Source organism: Elaeis guineensis, chromosome 7, assembly GCF_000442705.2.
Source record: "Elaeis guineensis isolate ETL-2024a chromosome 7, EG11, whole genome shotgun sequence".
Classification (NCBI taxonomy): domain Eukaryota; kingdom Viridiplantae; phylum Streptophyta; class Magnoliopsida; order Arecales; family Arecaceae; genus Elaeis; species Elaeis guineensis.
This window is the reverse complement of record NC_025999.2, coordinates 12,505,941-12,522,631: the sequence shown is the minus strand read 5'-3', so window position 1 is coordinate 12,522,631 and position 16,691 is coordinate 12,505,941. Positions and strand designations below refer to the sequence as shown.

The following is a 16,691-nucleotide window of genomic DNA, read 5'->3' as shown; positions in this document are numbered from 1 at the left end:
TGATTACATGAAATCTTGCAATTCTACAATCTTGTAATAAGATAACTTCAAGATCTAAATATCTCCATCAAAATAAATTATGGATAGTCCCAATGGGTAAAAATAGAAAAAAATATAATGAGTGATGTTATGAAAAATTATTGGTCTTGAATTTAAGTTATTCTCCTGAAAAAATAAATAATAATCAATAAGTAAAGATGAGGATACTTTAAAAAAATTAACTTATATTCTATATAATTTAAATAATATATCAAATATTATAATATAAATTTTTTTATAATTTTATAATAATATTATTATATATATCAAATATCATAATCTAAAATTTTTTATAATTTTATAAAATAATTATATTTTTTTTATAATTATATTATTATAATAATATTATCTATGTAACGGACCATTTGTCTCATCAGCCAGATGAGCCCCAAATGGCTAAACTCAGACGTACGCATAGGATGCGAGTACCCGGTGGTTTGGCACCCCAAGATTCAAGAGGAGTTGGGCAACAAAACCTCACAGTAGAAATTTACACAGCCCTGCATTAATAAATTGAGTACTCATGGGTCATCCCTGTCAGTTTTTGTCCGGTAGCTTTAGTTATCATTGTCTACTTTAATTGCTCACCTGCCTCATGCTGTTTGTTTTATAAATGCAGATTTCTTTTAGTCCAAGAAGCCATTTGATCAACAACTGCCATGTGGCACATTATATGACTATCGGACTTAATTAACCCATCATCCATAGCCTGTACCATAGGTCAATAATTCCATCCCATCGACCATCATCACCACAGCCACGCGAGCAAACCAAAGAACCCCTCCCTCTCGAGCTTTCCAAGCTCCCATCCTTATTGCAACGATTCAGTACCACTCCGCACCCCCCTCCCTGCTGGTCTTCCCTCATCCCCCATGGCCATCCCACTCCCCAAACTCCCTCCATCCTTCAACCCCCTCTCCCACCCTTCTCCTCCTCCTCCTCTTTCTCCTCCAAAACCCTCTCTCTTGGTCACGCTCACCTCGCCACGTCTAATTCTAAGTAGAACACTAAGAAGCACAAACTTATCAAACACTCGTTTGCCATCGGCCACCAAGGATGACTCCTTGTCCTCCATCATCACCGAGCTGGAGGCCGAGCAGGAAGCAGAGGAAGAGGAGGATCTCCTTCGAAGCCCCCTCCATCGTCCCGACGATGATGATCGGCTCGCCGATCGGTGGCGCGAGATCCACGGCAGCGACGACTGGGCCGGCTTGCTCGATCCCATGGACCCTCTCCTCCGCTCCGAGCTGATCCGCTACGGGGAGTTCGCCCAGGCGTGCTACGACGGGTTCGACTACGACCCCTTCTCCCGCTACTGCGGCAGCTGCAAGTACAACCGCCGCAAGTTCTTCGGCAGCCTCGGCATGGACAACGCCGGCTACGAAATCACCCGCTACCTCTACGCCACCTCCAATTTAAATCTATCCAATTTCTTCACCCAGACCCGGGGATCCAAGACCTGGAGCCAGAAGGCCAACTGGATCGGCTACATCGCGGTGTCCGACGACGACGCCACCGCCCGCCTCGGCCGGAGAGACATCGTCATCGCGTGGCGGGGCACCGTGACGAGGCTCGAGTGGGTGGCCGATCTCATGGACTTCCTTCGCCCGGTGGCGTCCGAGGGGATCCCCTGCTCGAACCCGGAAGTCAAAGTCGAATCCGGCTTCCTCGACCTCTACACCGACAAGGATCCGACGTGCCGGTTCTGCAAGTACTCGGCCCGCCAGCAAGTGCTGACGGAGGTGAGACGGCTGGTGGAGCAATGCACGAAGGCGGGGGAGACGGTGAGCATAACGGTGACGGGGCACAGCTTGGGGAGTGCTTTGGCGATGCTGAGCGCGTACGACATAGCGGAGACGGGGCAGGACGTGGGGGTGGACGGGGAGAAGGTGGCGATAACGGTGTTCTCGTTCTCGGGGCCGAGGGTGGGGAATGGTAGGTTTAAGGAGAGGTTTGAGGGGTTGGGAGTGAAGGCATTGAGGGTGGTCAACGTCCACGACACGGTGCCCAAGGTGCCGGGGATTCTGTTCAACGAGCACGTGCCGGCGTTTTTTAGGAAGTTTGCCGAGGGGTTGCCATGGAGTTATAGCCATGTGGGGGTGGAGTTGGCTTTGGACCACAAGAGATCGCCTTTTCTTAAGGACACTGGTGATCCTTCCTGCTTTCATAACCTCGAGGCCCACTTGCACCTACTCGACGGGTATGCCTTTTTATTCCTCTCTCTCTCTCTCTCATGCACGTGTATTCTCATTCATTTGGAGAAATTAATTTTGTTAATTTTAGGGGTTTTAGAGACCATGAAAAAGATTAGATGTATTTAATAGCTGATTCCTCCATTAACCAAGCTATAACATTTAGTCCTCATTAACTGAGCTTTAAACTGAGAAATTATTAGTTAAATCAAGTTCACCATGACCACTAACCTCTGGGACAACGTATGCTGGGATGGGTTTCTTAGTGATCCATGATGGATCTTGTTGCAGCCTGTCTCCAGCAAGGCAGTCGATCGAAAGTCGGGTTATTGCATCTAATGATGGATGATAGGAAATCTACAAAAAAAAATTTATTTGTCAAAAAAAGTTGTCTGATAGGAGATTCTCTGATACTTAAGTTAACCGAAGAAAGAACACAACCAAAGAGAATCAAAATCGAAAATAAAAACTTATAATAATAAAGCTTTCCAGATCTTCTATTGCTTACCGATATTTATAAGATAAGTATTGTCGTTACAGCATAACTCTCATCCTTGAATATTCAGAACGTGAGAAAATGGCATTTAGTGAGCAGTTACTTAATTAACTACCATTAAGAGTGAGTAATGAGCCGCTCGTGGGCAACTATTGCACTCCACATTCGCATGTAATTAATGTCCATGCCGAATAACCATTGTCGATTTTCGAATGTACAAAATTCAAGTAGTCAGCATGGCATCGGAGAAGTAGTCGGCTATATGTCGAATATTATTCAAGATTATTGGTTGCATGTTGATTTTAATCAGCCTAATTTAGTTGATGGAACATAGTCGACTCAATTTAGTCGGTAGAATTTAGTCGATGGAATATAGTCGGCTGAGCTTAGTCGGTGGAACATAGTCGGTTAGTTTAGTCGGTTGAACTTAGTCGACAGAACATAGTCGGTTCAGCTTAGTCGGCTGAACTTAGTCGGTGAAACATAGTCGGTTGAGCTTAATCGACGGAACATAGTCAGCTCAACTAAGTCAGCTAAGTGACGAGGATCTACTCCAACACTTATCCTCCAACTCTTGAGTTCGATTCTGTAGCTTTTAATCAGATGAGAGGAGTTAATTATCATACGAATCCGAATTATTTTTTTCGACAATCTTCACTTATTGTTGCCCTAAAAGTTGTGCCTAGCTATTCCGTTGTTTCGTAGAATGAGTCATCATTTTGTAGAATATCTCATCGAATTTGAAGCATAGTGGTCGAATCGGACCATAGTCGCAGATTATTTTGTCGAATTGGAATATAGTCGTAGATCATTCCGTCGAATCGGAACATAGTCGTAGATCATTCCATCAAACTAGAACGTAGTTGTAAAAAAAGGAAACATAGTCGTAGATCATTCCATCGAATCGAAACATAATCGTAGATCATTTCGTCAAATCGGAATATAGTCGTAGATCATTCTGTCGAATCGAAACATAGTCGATCAGAGAAAGTTTTATTTCGGATCATTTAATCCATAGTCGGGTTAAAGCCTGCTAACTACTTTATTGTCCGTTTTGGTCTGCATGCATACCGTGGCTGATAGATTTATGATCCTTAGGCGGTAGCTGATATGCTTACGGTAATTGAATCTTATAGCTTATCAAATTATTTTATTTTTTCATTGATCGGGTGTCAGTTGAATAATATTTCATCGGATACTAGCCAACGATGTAATTGTTTGGCTGGATGTCAAGTGACCATATTGTTCAGTAAATTATTGAGTATTTGAACTATTCGACATAGAATTATCGAAAAGAAAATCTTTAATTTAAAAGGTGTTGATGCAAAAATCCGTCGGCGTCAGAGAAGCTGGAGTCGAGGGAGTCGCGGTCGCCATCGGGACCTATAAAGAAAGTCTAAACCGGAGGTGGGGGTACTCCGGCAAGATCCTCCGATGCTCAAGTCAGTTCTCTGCCTCAACAAGAATGGAGTGCTCGAACGAAAATTTTAGCAAATTTTTTAGATAGAGATTAGAGCTTAGAGAATAACATATCTGGGGATCTCCTTTTTATAGGCGGAGGGCGTAACAGATTGACAGCGATGTCTGTAACCGCCTGGTGGTGGGCCGTTTGGGGCCATGAGGAGTTTATTACGAAGAGTAGTGGAGTGGAGTCGTGGCCATCGCCGTGGCCTGCCACGTGGAGCCTGTTATGGAGAGTGGAGTGATGTCCGTTGTCGTGACTTGCCAGAACATGATGGAGCCGCGTGAGATCCGTTATAGGAAGTGGAGCAGAGTCGCGGCCATTACTGTGGCCTGCCAGGGAGTCCAGGCCTGTCGATCGAAGCTCGGTTGGGGGCTTTCTGTGGATGAAGTTCAGTTTCACGCAGAATCCGTCAGAAGGTCGACCGACAGTGGATGTCGGATGGCGCTGGAGAGGTTCACCCGCTGGAGGGGTTCGGCTGCTGGAGCCCATGCGTCGTAGGAGTTCATCCAGAATCTATTCGCTACAGAAGTTCGGTCGGAGTCTGGTTTCCGTAGAAGTCCGGATGGGGATCATTTGTTGAGGAAGCTCGACTAAAGCCTGCCTGCAATAGAAGTCCAAAAGAAATTCATTCACAAGAGAAGCTCGAGTAGAGGCTTACAGTAGAAATCTGACGCGGACCACTCGTAGTAGAAATTTGAAGTAGACCGCTTGTAGTAGTAGCTCAGAGTAGATCGCTTGTAGCAGAAGCTCGGGGTAGATCGCTTGTAGCAGAAGCTCGGAGTAGATCATTTGTGGTGGGGACTCGAAGTCTGACCCTTGTAAGAATTCGGATGAGGTCTACCTGCAATGGGAGCTCAGAGCTGAAGTCCGGCTCCTGTAGGAGCTCGAACGAAGTCTACCTGCAGTAGGAGTTCGGGAAAGAAGTCCGGCTCCTGTAGGAGCCCGGATGAAACCCAAAAGGCGGTCGACCGCTGTAGAAACTTGGATGGAGCCCGTCCGTCGTGGAGATCTGCTGTTGGAAAAGTTCGGCCACTGACGAACTGACGTAGCTCTGGAAGAAATTCGGATTGGAGTCAATCGAATCCTGTCGGAAAAGATCCGGAAGGGGTCCGACGAACGGTTGACCCTTGTAGGAGATCGGCCGATGGTAAAATCCAGAGAGCACTTGGAACAGCCTGATGGACAACCGAAGAAGCTTATCGTCGGAGAAGCCCGAGAGATGCGGCAGGAGTTCGTCCGTCGGGGGAACCCAGTCGACACTTATGGAAGAAGCTGTGGGAGTTTATCCGTCGGCAGAACTTGAGAATATTGCGGAAGTTCGACCGCCGGAGAGGTTCGAAAATATGTCGCCCAAGGTTGGACGTCGGCAGAGTCCCGGGAGGGTCACTCCTGGTACGAACTTCGGCTGGAGGGGTATTTTATACCCAACAAAAGGTAATCTTACTGATAGTACATTTGTAGATTCTCGATATTTCAAGTCTGAAGAATTTTCATACCATCCAAATTCTCAATTATGTATGCCTCTGATCGTAGAATTATTGAGATTTTATAGGGACCTTCTGAGTCGTCTGTCTCTCATAGTCTTGGTCCTGTCGAGATCATGTTGATTACATCCACCATCAGTTGGGTGTGAGGATCAGCAGGCAGCTGCACAAGTCGGTCCCATAAGTACTTTTTGGGATATTCACACCAGATCAAAGCTTCCATCTCGTTCTTGAACTGGATGCACTACTCGGTATCATGATCGTGATCACGATGGAACTGACAGTAGTACTTTCTATTGCGAGATGTCGGCTATGACTTCATCGATTGGGGTCGTAAGAGTGGTTAGAGCAGTGTAAGAGTCATACCTATCATCGAAGTTTTTAGGCTTCGAACTTGGTCGAAAAGGTGGAGTTTTTCTCTCAATGCGGGTTCGGCTGGGTCCTGCGAAGGTTCCTTCCTTCTTCATTTTTTTCTTCTAATCTTTGCCCTTGAATTGGCATGGGTCAGTTGTACCCTCCTCAGCACAAATGTACTTCTATGCGCACTCGAGGAGTTCGGTAAAAGGTCGGGAAAGGATCTTGTCAAGAGAGTAGGTGAACCTGGAACTCTGCAATCCCCGCTTCATAGCCGCAATGGCCATCAACTCATTGAGGTCCCGAACCTCCAAGGTGGCGGCATTGAAACGCACCACAAAGTCATATAAAGATTCTCCGTGTTGCTGTCTGACGAAAAAAAGACTGTCAAAAATTTGTGGCATCCTTAGATTGGTACGAAAGTGTGCCACGAAAAGCTATTCAAACTATTCGAACGAATATATACTCTCCGATTGAAGTCCGAAGTACCATGTTCAGGTAGTTTTTTAGAAAGTAACCGAAAAGACGATGCAGAGGAGGGCGTCGGATGCCTCCTGAAGAAGTATGAGAATCTTGTAGCTCTCGAGATGGTCGAGTGGATCAATAGAACCATCATATGGCTCCATTTGCGGCATCTTAAACCAACTGAAAATTGATTTGTTGAGAATCCGTCAAGAGAAGGGTGGACGGGTGTTGATACCGAGCTTATCGGTGGGATCCCAATTATTTATTTGAAGCTGAGCTAGGCGGCGATCAAGGTCCCTCAACTTACAGTCGTATTCATCTAACCATCGTTGAGACTCATTGGGATGCTGAGAATATTCTGGGGTTGAACCTTCTCCGAAAGAACTTGATGGTAATCGTGGCCTCTTCCCTTTTTGTGAGGCTCATCGAGGGGAAGGAGACCGGCGATTTTCGAAAGTGGCATGTGGAGCGTGCCAGGAGTCAGGATGAGGCGAGTGTTGGATGGGCCGATAACTCATCCGATATGAGTGTCGAGTCGAGTGGCGAGATGGAGAACGAGATCGGTGACTGTGCTTGGAGGGCACATCCCGCGATACCGAATCCTCCTATTGCCGCCCCTGCTACTTCGCAATCTATTGGAGACTGTGAATAGCTTCCGTCAAGGTCTTCACTTGCTGCACTAGGACAACAAATTACTGTTGGTCCGTAGTCACCATCGATTGGGAAGTACTGGGCTCCTCGAGGGTCATCGGAGGTGCATCACGCCACGATGAGCATTGAGCGGAACTGATAGAAGTATTCCACGCCCTTATTTTGGCCATTGCAATTCTTGGAAGACTATTTCTTTTCTTTCTCCTATTTGGCACGCCAAACTGTTGTAGCCTGTCTCCGGTGAGATAGTCGGTCAGAAACCAAGTTGTTGCGCCTGAACAGTGGATGGTAGAAAACCTACAAAAGAAATTCACCTGCTGGAAGTTATCCGGTGGGAGACCCTTCGATGCTTAAGTTAATCGGAGAAAGGACACGGCCAAAGAAAATCAAAATCGAGAGCGAAAGCTTATAATAATAAAACTTCTCAAGTTCTCCATTACTTATCGGTATTTATAGGGTAAGTGATGCCGTTACTGCATAATTCTCGTCCCTGAATATTCAAGACATGGGAGTTATGGCATTTAGTAGGCAGTTACCTCATTAACTATCATTAAGGGCGAATAATGGGCCGCTCGTGAGCGATTATTGCGTTCCACGTTTGCACGTAGTTAATGCCCATGTCGGATAACCGTCATCGATTTTTGAAAGTACAAAACAAGTAGTCGATATGGCATCAAGAAAGTAGTCGGTTATATGCCGAATATTATTCAGGATTGTCAGTTATATGTTGATCTTAATCGGTCGAATTTAATCAATGAAATATAGTCGATTCAACTTAGTGGTAGAGTTTAGCCGATGGAACATAGCCGACTTAGCTTAATCGACGAAATATAGCCGGTTCAACTTAATCGGCTGAGCTTGATCTGTGAAACATAATCGGCTTAACTAAGTCAGCTAAATGGCGAGAACCTACTCCATCACATCTAATTCATCTAATATTATTTTTTTAATATTTATATTAAATTTAAATTTTTTAATTAATTTCTATTCTTAAGTACAAGTACATATTTATTTTTTAATATAGATGCGGTTATAAATAACTGTGTACATAAATTTAAGTATGGGCAGAAATATTATAACTGTCTACAGGAGGGATATAACTGCGTGAGCGAGCTAAAAATAAGTGCGCGGGAGAAACTTATTGGACGGAGTGCTAAAGTCTGGTCAAAGATCGTATTGGACCTCAAAAAATAATGACATGTCGGGTAACTGATCACTGTCAGATGGGTCCTACACCTACAGGCAATAATAATATTAGAGATGTGATTGGTAATGAACTCACAGATTTGTCCAATAATCACTCAAAAACTGCAGTGGAGCTTCTTCTTGTTGCAGCGTTTTTTGTAGAGTGGGATTTCTGAGTTACTTTGGCGGTGCCGTGATATATTATGTGCTAGAAGTTTGGCAGATAATATATTATGTGCTAGAAGTTTGGCAGATAAGGGTGATCATATATAGGTGTTCTTAATTTGTTTGCTTATGATATGGGCTGGCAAATCGTGCTACGTTCTGTCTGTTGCGTAGACGACTCTTCTTTTTCGAAGATGAAAGATATTAATTGATGGGCGTACCATCCATTAGTTAATCACCACATAATTTATTTATTTTTTTGATAAAAAAATTATCAAATTTATTTGGAAATAAAAGAAGAGGAGAACGTACAGTCAGCATTAGGAGACAACACGTCTGCTATCATCGTTAAGTTTGTAGATACAACCGGATTATATATTACAAGGAGTGATATTTGATTAGTTGCCGTCCAAGTTAGGTGCCCATGGGGCTTACATACAGCTGTCCCCTCTCAAACAGCTAACAAAAAAAATCACAGATCCAGCATGACCATACATGCGATCAATCCCGATCACTGATAGTGCACTGAGGTATACATTTGATGAATGAGATTGATACTGCATGCACAGCCACATGGTGCATACAATATGGACAATAATTTTTTCATATGCAACTTGGATATCATACATCACATGTATCAGTTCCCTTGGTGGGATATCACGTCCATCACCACCATTTGTTTCTGAAGATCTTATTCATCAAGTGTTCATCTTGATGCGTCATTATAAAAATTAAATGAATAGTTATGATTGATATGGTACATTAATTGTGATATCATCTATGTGGTGCAGGATATAATTTTTCTGATAGAAAATTGATTGCCATGTGAAGTACTAGATATGTTGACAAATAAACTGATGTTTGGTAGATGGGTGATCGTGTCTCAGCTCGTTGTTTCTGACTGGAAACTCCGCAGCTGTGAGATTTGAAGATTGAAAAGTCATAACTAGAAACTTTGACCGCTGTGTGCTTAGCCTGTACCTCGTGGTGTGGGTGGGTGGGTGGTGGCGGCCTGGAGATGAACATTTTTCCAGAAGGAAATTAAGATCCGCTTAGATTAGGCCGTTAATCTATTTTATTTGTACTATTTGATTTTGATGATTATTTTATACTTAATCGATATCCAACGAATACACGCTCACAACAAATATGGTAGTATATGAAATACATATAATTGAATATATACATGCATATATATGTGTTTATATCTATATATATACACATGTATACATACATACATGCAGATAGAATCTTGCTCCCTCTCCTATCTCTTAATTCTTTTATTTTTTTTAATCCTTGGATATCCTTTTAGTTACTTTGTCCCATTTCTTTTTAATATAATGAAAAACCGGTGATATCAGCACTATGTTCCATAAAAAAAAAAAAAATAATAAATAAGAATTTGATTGCATCTTTGATGTAAAAGAATAATTGATCTTCTTTCATAATATTAAACCCTATATTGATCTCAAAGCCAGTGCAGATCTCAAAATAGATATGGTGCGATCCAACAATAGATTCGCACAAAAAAATTTAATTAAGTGAATCATTCTTTTGTGAGAAAGATACAACCCGAACGCATTAAACAAAGTCGCAAAACTCGTTGTTCTCATCCTTTTGGTAAGTAGTCATTGCGTTAATGTTGGGGTATGAGTTATAGGTACCACGGCAGTGGCGTGAGGTTTTTCCTGGCGAGCAAGAGGGATCCAGCACTGGTGAACAAGGCGTGCGACTTCCTCAAGGACCACCTCATGGTTCCACCATTTTGGAGGCAGGACGAGAACAAGGGCATGATCAGGGCTCATGATGGACGGTGGGTGCAGCCCGAGAGGCAGAAGATTGATGACCACCCGCCGGACATGCACCATCATATCGGACGGCTGGGCCTCGACAAAGATCATTAAGCCGGTGGGAGTCGTTGCAAGGAGCTAATGGACTAGAAAACAAGATAATTGTCTAAATTAATTCCCACACAGGAGTGACCAGCCAAAGGATCACTTGGTTCTGACAATGTGTTTGTTGTTTTGTGCTCTGTGGTTTAATTCCTGAGAGAAATCCATATGCACCTAAAAGAGAATGTGTGGCATCTTAATTCATAGGCAAGTGTTAGTGAATGATGATCCTAGATTGTAATTGGCTGGTATCATTTTCACTAGAGAAAACCAAAGGATATGTTTGTCTATACATATATAAACATAATGGACAGAAGTTTTCTTGAGTATAAATGTTTTCATGTGCTTCTCTCACATTCTCCTTCTTTCTACTAAATTAATTACATCCATCCATGTTGCACCTGCTAATTTCTCTACTATAATAATGTTATTAGGGGGGGGGGTCTTTTGACTTGAAAAAAGATTTATTATATTTCAAGAATAAAATCATAATTTTATCAAATTCGGATTCGAAAGCCTCAAGAGCAAGAACAAAAGATTTGTGATCTATTGGAGATAATTTTATGTTTTTTGGATGTATATTTTAAGAGAAAATCAAGTTTAAAGAAAAAGATCGACCCCTAAGTCGATCCCTGTCAAAAAGGCTAAATGGCATGCTATTTTTGGCTGGCACACCCAAAAAGGACGACCATAGGGGTCGACCCCTGGCACCCAAAGGGGTCGATCCCAGGGGTCGACCTCTGCGCCACAGAGATCGACTCCTAGGGTCGACCCCTGTGCAGGGGACGACCCCTAGAGTCGACTCCTGTGACGAAAAATATCCGTAATGGCTAGTTTTCAGCTCATTTTAGCCGTATTTAATACTCATTTAAAGCTCTCCAACAGCTCTAAATCTGTCCAGATTTTTTTCCACCATCTATTGAAGATATAAAGACACTTAAAGGAGAAAAACACACAAGAGATTCAAGCATTCATTTCAGCCCTAAGCAAAAAATCCTCTTCAAGCAAAAGAAGCTTTCATTTCAAACAAGTTCGCCAATCCCTCAAGAGCTCATTCAAGTCTTCAACAACCTTGAAAAAAATCAGAAAAGCTTCTTCCTTATTGTGTAAAGTGTACTTAAAGTTTTATTTGCTCATTAAAGGAGCTAAACTTGTATTTCTTTGTCACTAACTCTTATACTCTATTTTTGTGTTGGTCTTTAGTTTTGGAAGGGTTCCAAAACTTGGATAGGTTGATCCGAACTTTGAATCGAATTGTATTGGATAGGCTTGTACTCGACAAACAAGTGTTCTAGCATGGGATAGCTAGAGTCGGAGGTACCGATGTTGTATTCTTGTTGAATATGTTTTAGTGGATTTAAATTTTCAAGTAGGAGCTTGGAGAGTGGATGTAGGTGCAAAGTTGGCACCAAACCACTATAAATCTTGATTGTTTGTGGTGTGCTTACTTGCGCTCTATCTAAATTTTTTTATTTTCTTGTATTCTTGCATCTCATTTCTACACTCTGCTTAAATCACTTACTACATATAACTTGCTTATTATTACTTAATCTTTGTGGTCTAAATTAACTTTAAAATTTTAAAAATCCAATTCACCCTCCCTCTTGGATTGCATAGCTGGACAACAAGTAGTATCAGAGCTCGGTGCTCTAGCCCTACTTTGATTTAAGCATCAAAGAGCTAAAGATCTATGGCAACTCAAGTTGGTGCTTCACTAGCCGAGGGGCAGTCCACAAACCGACCTTCACTTTTCAATGGATCAAACTACACCTATTGAAAAGCTCGGATGAAAACTTTTATTCAAGCACTTGACTATGATATGTGGAGTATCATAGTTAACGGACTACACACACCCACTAAGATAATTGATGGTGTAGAATTAACCAAATCCGAAAGAGAATGAGACGAGGTTAACAAGAAAATGGCTCAACTCAATGCTAAAGTCATGAATATTTTATATTGTGCTTTAGATGCTAATGAATTTAATCGCATTTCAACATGTATATCGGCTAAAAAAATATGGAATAGGTTAGAAGTAACACATAAAGGCACTAATCAAGTTAAGGAATCAAAAATTAACATGCTTGTGCACAAATATGAACTCTTTAAAATGGAGCATGATGAATCAATAACTGAAATATTTACTTAATTTATCGATATTATTAATGGTCTAAAAAATCTTAGTAAGTCTTATTCTAACAGCGATCTTGTGAGAATGATTCTTAGGTCTTTACCAAGGACTTGGGAGGCCAAAATGACCGCAATCCAAAAAGCCAAAGATCTGAATGTTTTAACTTTGGAGAAGCTTCTAGGATCGCTAATGACATACGAGCTAAGCATGAAACAACATCAAGAAGAAGATGTCAAGAAGAAGAGGACAATCGCCCTCAAATCCACTGCTTAACTCGATGAAAAATTCAATAAAACAGAAAATGAAAAGCAAAATGAAGAAATAGTCCTCATCACTAAAAAGTTTAAAAGATTTTTGAAGAAAAGAAAACAAGGGATGAGGAAGAGGCCACCTACAAAAGGGGAGCATAGCAAGGAGAAGGATAAAAAGCAGTCCCCTATTTATTATGAATGTAAGAAGTCGGGGCACTTTAGGTTCGAATATCCACAACTTAAGAAGGGCACCAAGAAGTACAAGAAAAAGGCTATGTTGACTACATGGAGTGATAGTGATGAGTCAAGCTCCGAAGAAGAAGATTCACATAAACAAACCAACTTGTGCCTTATGGCACATGAAAATGAGATAAACACTGAAACTCCTAATGACTTTACTTTTGAAGAACTTCAAGAAGTATTTTATAATCTAATTGATGATCTAAAGAAGTTAGAGGTAAAGAACAAAGAATTGAAATCAAAGAATCAATCTTTACTAAAAGAAAATGAGATTATTTCAAATGAAAAATTGATCTTGACACAAAAAAATCTGAACTTGAAAAATAAAATTGCTAAGTTAAAATCTATGGTAGAAAAGTTTACTCAAAGTTTAAATAAACTTCAAATGATACTTGATAATCAAAAGACCGTTTATGATAAAGCCGGTCTTGACTACAATCCTTTAAAAAAATAAAAATTTTTAAAAAATATCTTTGTGAACTCATCAAGCAACAAGTTTTTAAATATTACTTGCTTTAAATGTGGTAAAGTAGGACACAAATCCTATACATATTTTTCTAACAAATCTGAAAATTCTAATGTGAAGAAAATATTAGTTCCAAAAGGAACCACTATGACTAACCAAAAAAGATCCAAGAAAATTTAGATACCTAAAATCAAAACTTGATTTTTGTATGTAAGTGTGTCTTTCATCCCAAGGAACAAATCGAAAATGATATCTTGATAGCGGGTGCTCAAGACATATGACCGGTGATGAATCCCAATTCATCACACTTGATGCAAAAGATAAAGGGATGGTCAACTTTGAAGATAATAGCATAGAAAAAATCATCGGTATAGGTAACATTGGTATCACTCCCTTCAAATATATTAAAAATATTTTATTAGTAGATGGTTTGAAACATAATCTATTAAGCATTAGTCAATTCTGTATCTAAGGGTACAAAGTTATTTTTGAATCTTCATTATGCATAGTAACTAGTCCCAATGATGAAGGTATTAAATTTATTGCGCATAGACATGATAATGTTTATATGGTAGATTTGAATAATCTTTCCAAGATAAACTTACAATGCCTAGTAACCTTGAATGCCAAAATTAATGAGACTAGTTGGCTTTGGCACCGTAGGCTTGCACATATTAGCATGCATTCACTTTCAAAACTTATTAAAAAAGAATTGGTTACTGGTTTACCTAAATTAAATTTTGAAAAGGATAGAATTTGTGATGCATACCAACTAGATAAACAAACAAAAGTCTCATTCAAATCTAAAAATATTGTTTCAACTTCTAGGCCATTAGAATTATTGCACATGGATTTATTTGGACCTACTAGAACTACTAGTTTAGGTGAAAAATGATATGGCTTTACAATTATTGATGATTTTTCTTATTTTACATGAATTTTCTTTTTGGCACATAAGGATGAAATTTTTCATGTGTTCTCAAAATTTTATCGAAAAGTTACTAATGAAAAAGGTTTTTTAATTCAAAATATTCGAAGTGATCATGGAATCGAATTTGAAAATCAAGATTTTGAAAAATTTTGTGATGAAAATGGCATTGACCATAACTTTTCAGCACCTAGGACACCCCAATAAAATAGGATAGTAGAAAAAAAAAATAGAACCCTTGAAAAAATGACCCGTACCATGCTATGTGAAAACAACCACCTCAGATACTTTTGGACGGAAGCAATTAACATGGCATGTTATATTTTAAACTGTGCGTTAATTAGACCAATTCTAAAGAAAACACCCTATGAGCTTTGGAAAGGAAGAAAATCAAACATTGTATTTTTTTTATATTTTTTATTGTCGATGTTTTATTTTGAACAATGGTAAAGAGAGATTAAAAAAATTTGATACAAAATTCGATGGAGTAATTTTTCTTGGTTACTTCTCTTCTAGCAAAGCTTTTAGAATTTTCAACAAAAGAACTTTAGTAGTAGAGAAGTTAAAATATGTTATTTTAGATGAGACTAATGATCTTCCTTCAAGGAAGAGTAAAGGTGTTGATGATGCAGATCCTCTTATAAAAAGGATGAAGGAGCTCACCCTAAAAGACTCAACAATCCAAAATGAAGAAGAACATGAAAACAAACAAGAAGATGAAGGTGAAGAACAACAAGAACAACCTTAAGGTACAAATGATCTATCCAAAGAATGGAGGTATGATCACAATCACCCCAAAGAATTAATCATTGATGATCCTACACATGGAGTAAAAACTCGTTCTTCACTTAGAGATGCATACAATCATTTTGTATTTATTTTTTATTTTGAATCTAAAACCATAGATGAAGCTAAAAAAGATTATAATTGGATAAATGCAATGCAAGAGGAACTTAATCAATTCGAAAGAAATAATGTATGGACTTTAGTATCAAGACCTAAAAATTATCCAGTACTTGGCACAAAATAGGTATATAGGAATAAATTGGATGAATATGAAAATGTAATTAGGAATAAAGCAAGATTGGTTGCAAAAGATTATAATCAAGAAGAGAGAATTGATTTTGATAAGACCTTTGCACCTGTTGCTAAATTAGAAGCAATTAGGTTTTTACTTACATATGCATGCTTTATGAATTTTAAGTTATTCCAAATGGATGTCAAAAGTACTTTTCCAAATGGTTATATTGCTAAACAAGTATATGTAGAACAACCCTCCAGTTTTGAAAATCATGCTTTTTCTAATCATGTTTTCAAATTAAACAAAGCATTATATAGTTTAAAACAAGCACCTAGAGCTTGGTATGAAAGGTTAAGTAAATTCTTGCTTAATAATAATTTTTCAAGAGAAAATATAGATACAACTCTTTTCATTAAAAGAAATCATGATGATATCTTAGTTATACAAATATACGTTGATGATATTATATTTGGGTCTACTAATGAAACTCTTTATCAAAATTTTGTTTAGCTCATGCAGGGAGAGTTCAAGATGAGCATGATGGGAGAACTTACATTCTTTCTCGAACTCCAAATCAAACAAATAAAAGAAGGGATCTCCATCACCCAAAGCAAGTACATAAAAAAACTACACAAAAGATTTGGAATGGAGGGTTTCAAAATAATTGGTACCCCCATGAGCCCATCATGTAAGCTTGACAAGGATGAAGGAGATAAAAATATAGACTCAAAACTTTATAGAAATATGATTGATTCTTTATTGTATTTAACTGCTAGTAGATCAGATATTATGTTTAGTGTTTGTCTATGTGCATGCATTCAAATCCAAAAAAATCATATTTAAATATAATTAAAATAATTTTTAAATATTTAAAAAGTATACAAACTCTAGAATTATAGTATTCTAAGGACTCATCAATTGACTTAATAGGATATTCAAATACCGAGCTTGCTGGATGTAGATTTAAAAAAAAAAAATACTAGTGAAACTTGTCAATTTCTAGGAGTTAATTTAATCTCTTGGTTTAGCAAGAAGCAAAATTCAGTGGCACTGTCTATGGCTAAGGCTGAATACATTACAGCCGAAAGTTACTGTGCTCAAATCTTGTGGATTAAGCAACAACTTGAGGACTTTGGTATCAAACTCAATGAAACTCCCATAAGATGTGATAACACTAATGCTATTAATCTAACTAAAAATCTAATTCAGCACTCTAGATCAAAGCATATTGAAATTAGACATCATTTCATAAGAGAACATGTCCAA

The 16,691-nt window shown here is 39.4% G+C and overlaps 1 protein-coding gene across 1 annotated transcript; it reads left to right on the top strand.

The window, feature by feature from the left end:
- The first annotated feature begins 786 nt into the window (after positions 1-786).
- On the top strand, positions 787-10,742 carry LOC105049148 (phospholipase A1-Igamma1, chloroplastic). Its single transcript, XM_010928716.4, has 2 exons — positions 787-2,239; positions 10,157-10,742. Exons 1-2 carry the CDS (start codon positions 912-914, stop codon positions 10,398-10,400), a joined length of 1,572 nt encoding a protein of 523 aa, XP_010927018.1. The 5' UTR covers positions 787-911; the 3' UTR covers positions 10,401-10,742.
- Positions 10,743-16,691: the final 5,949 nt, after the last annotated feature.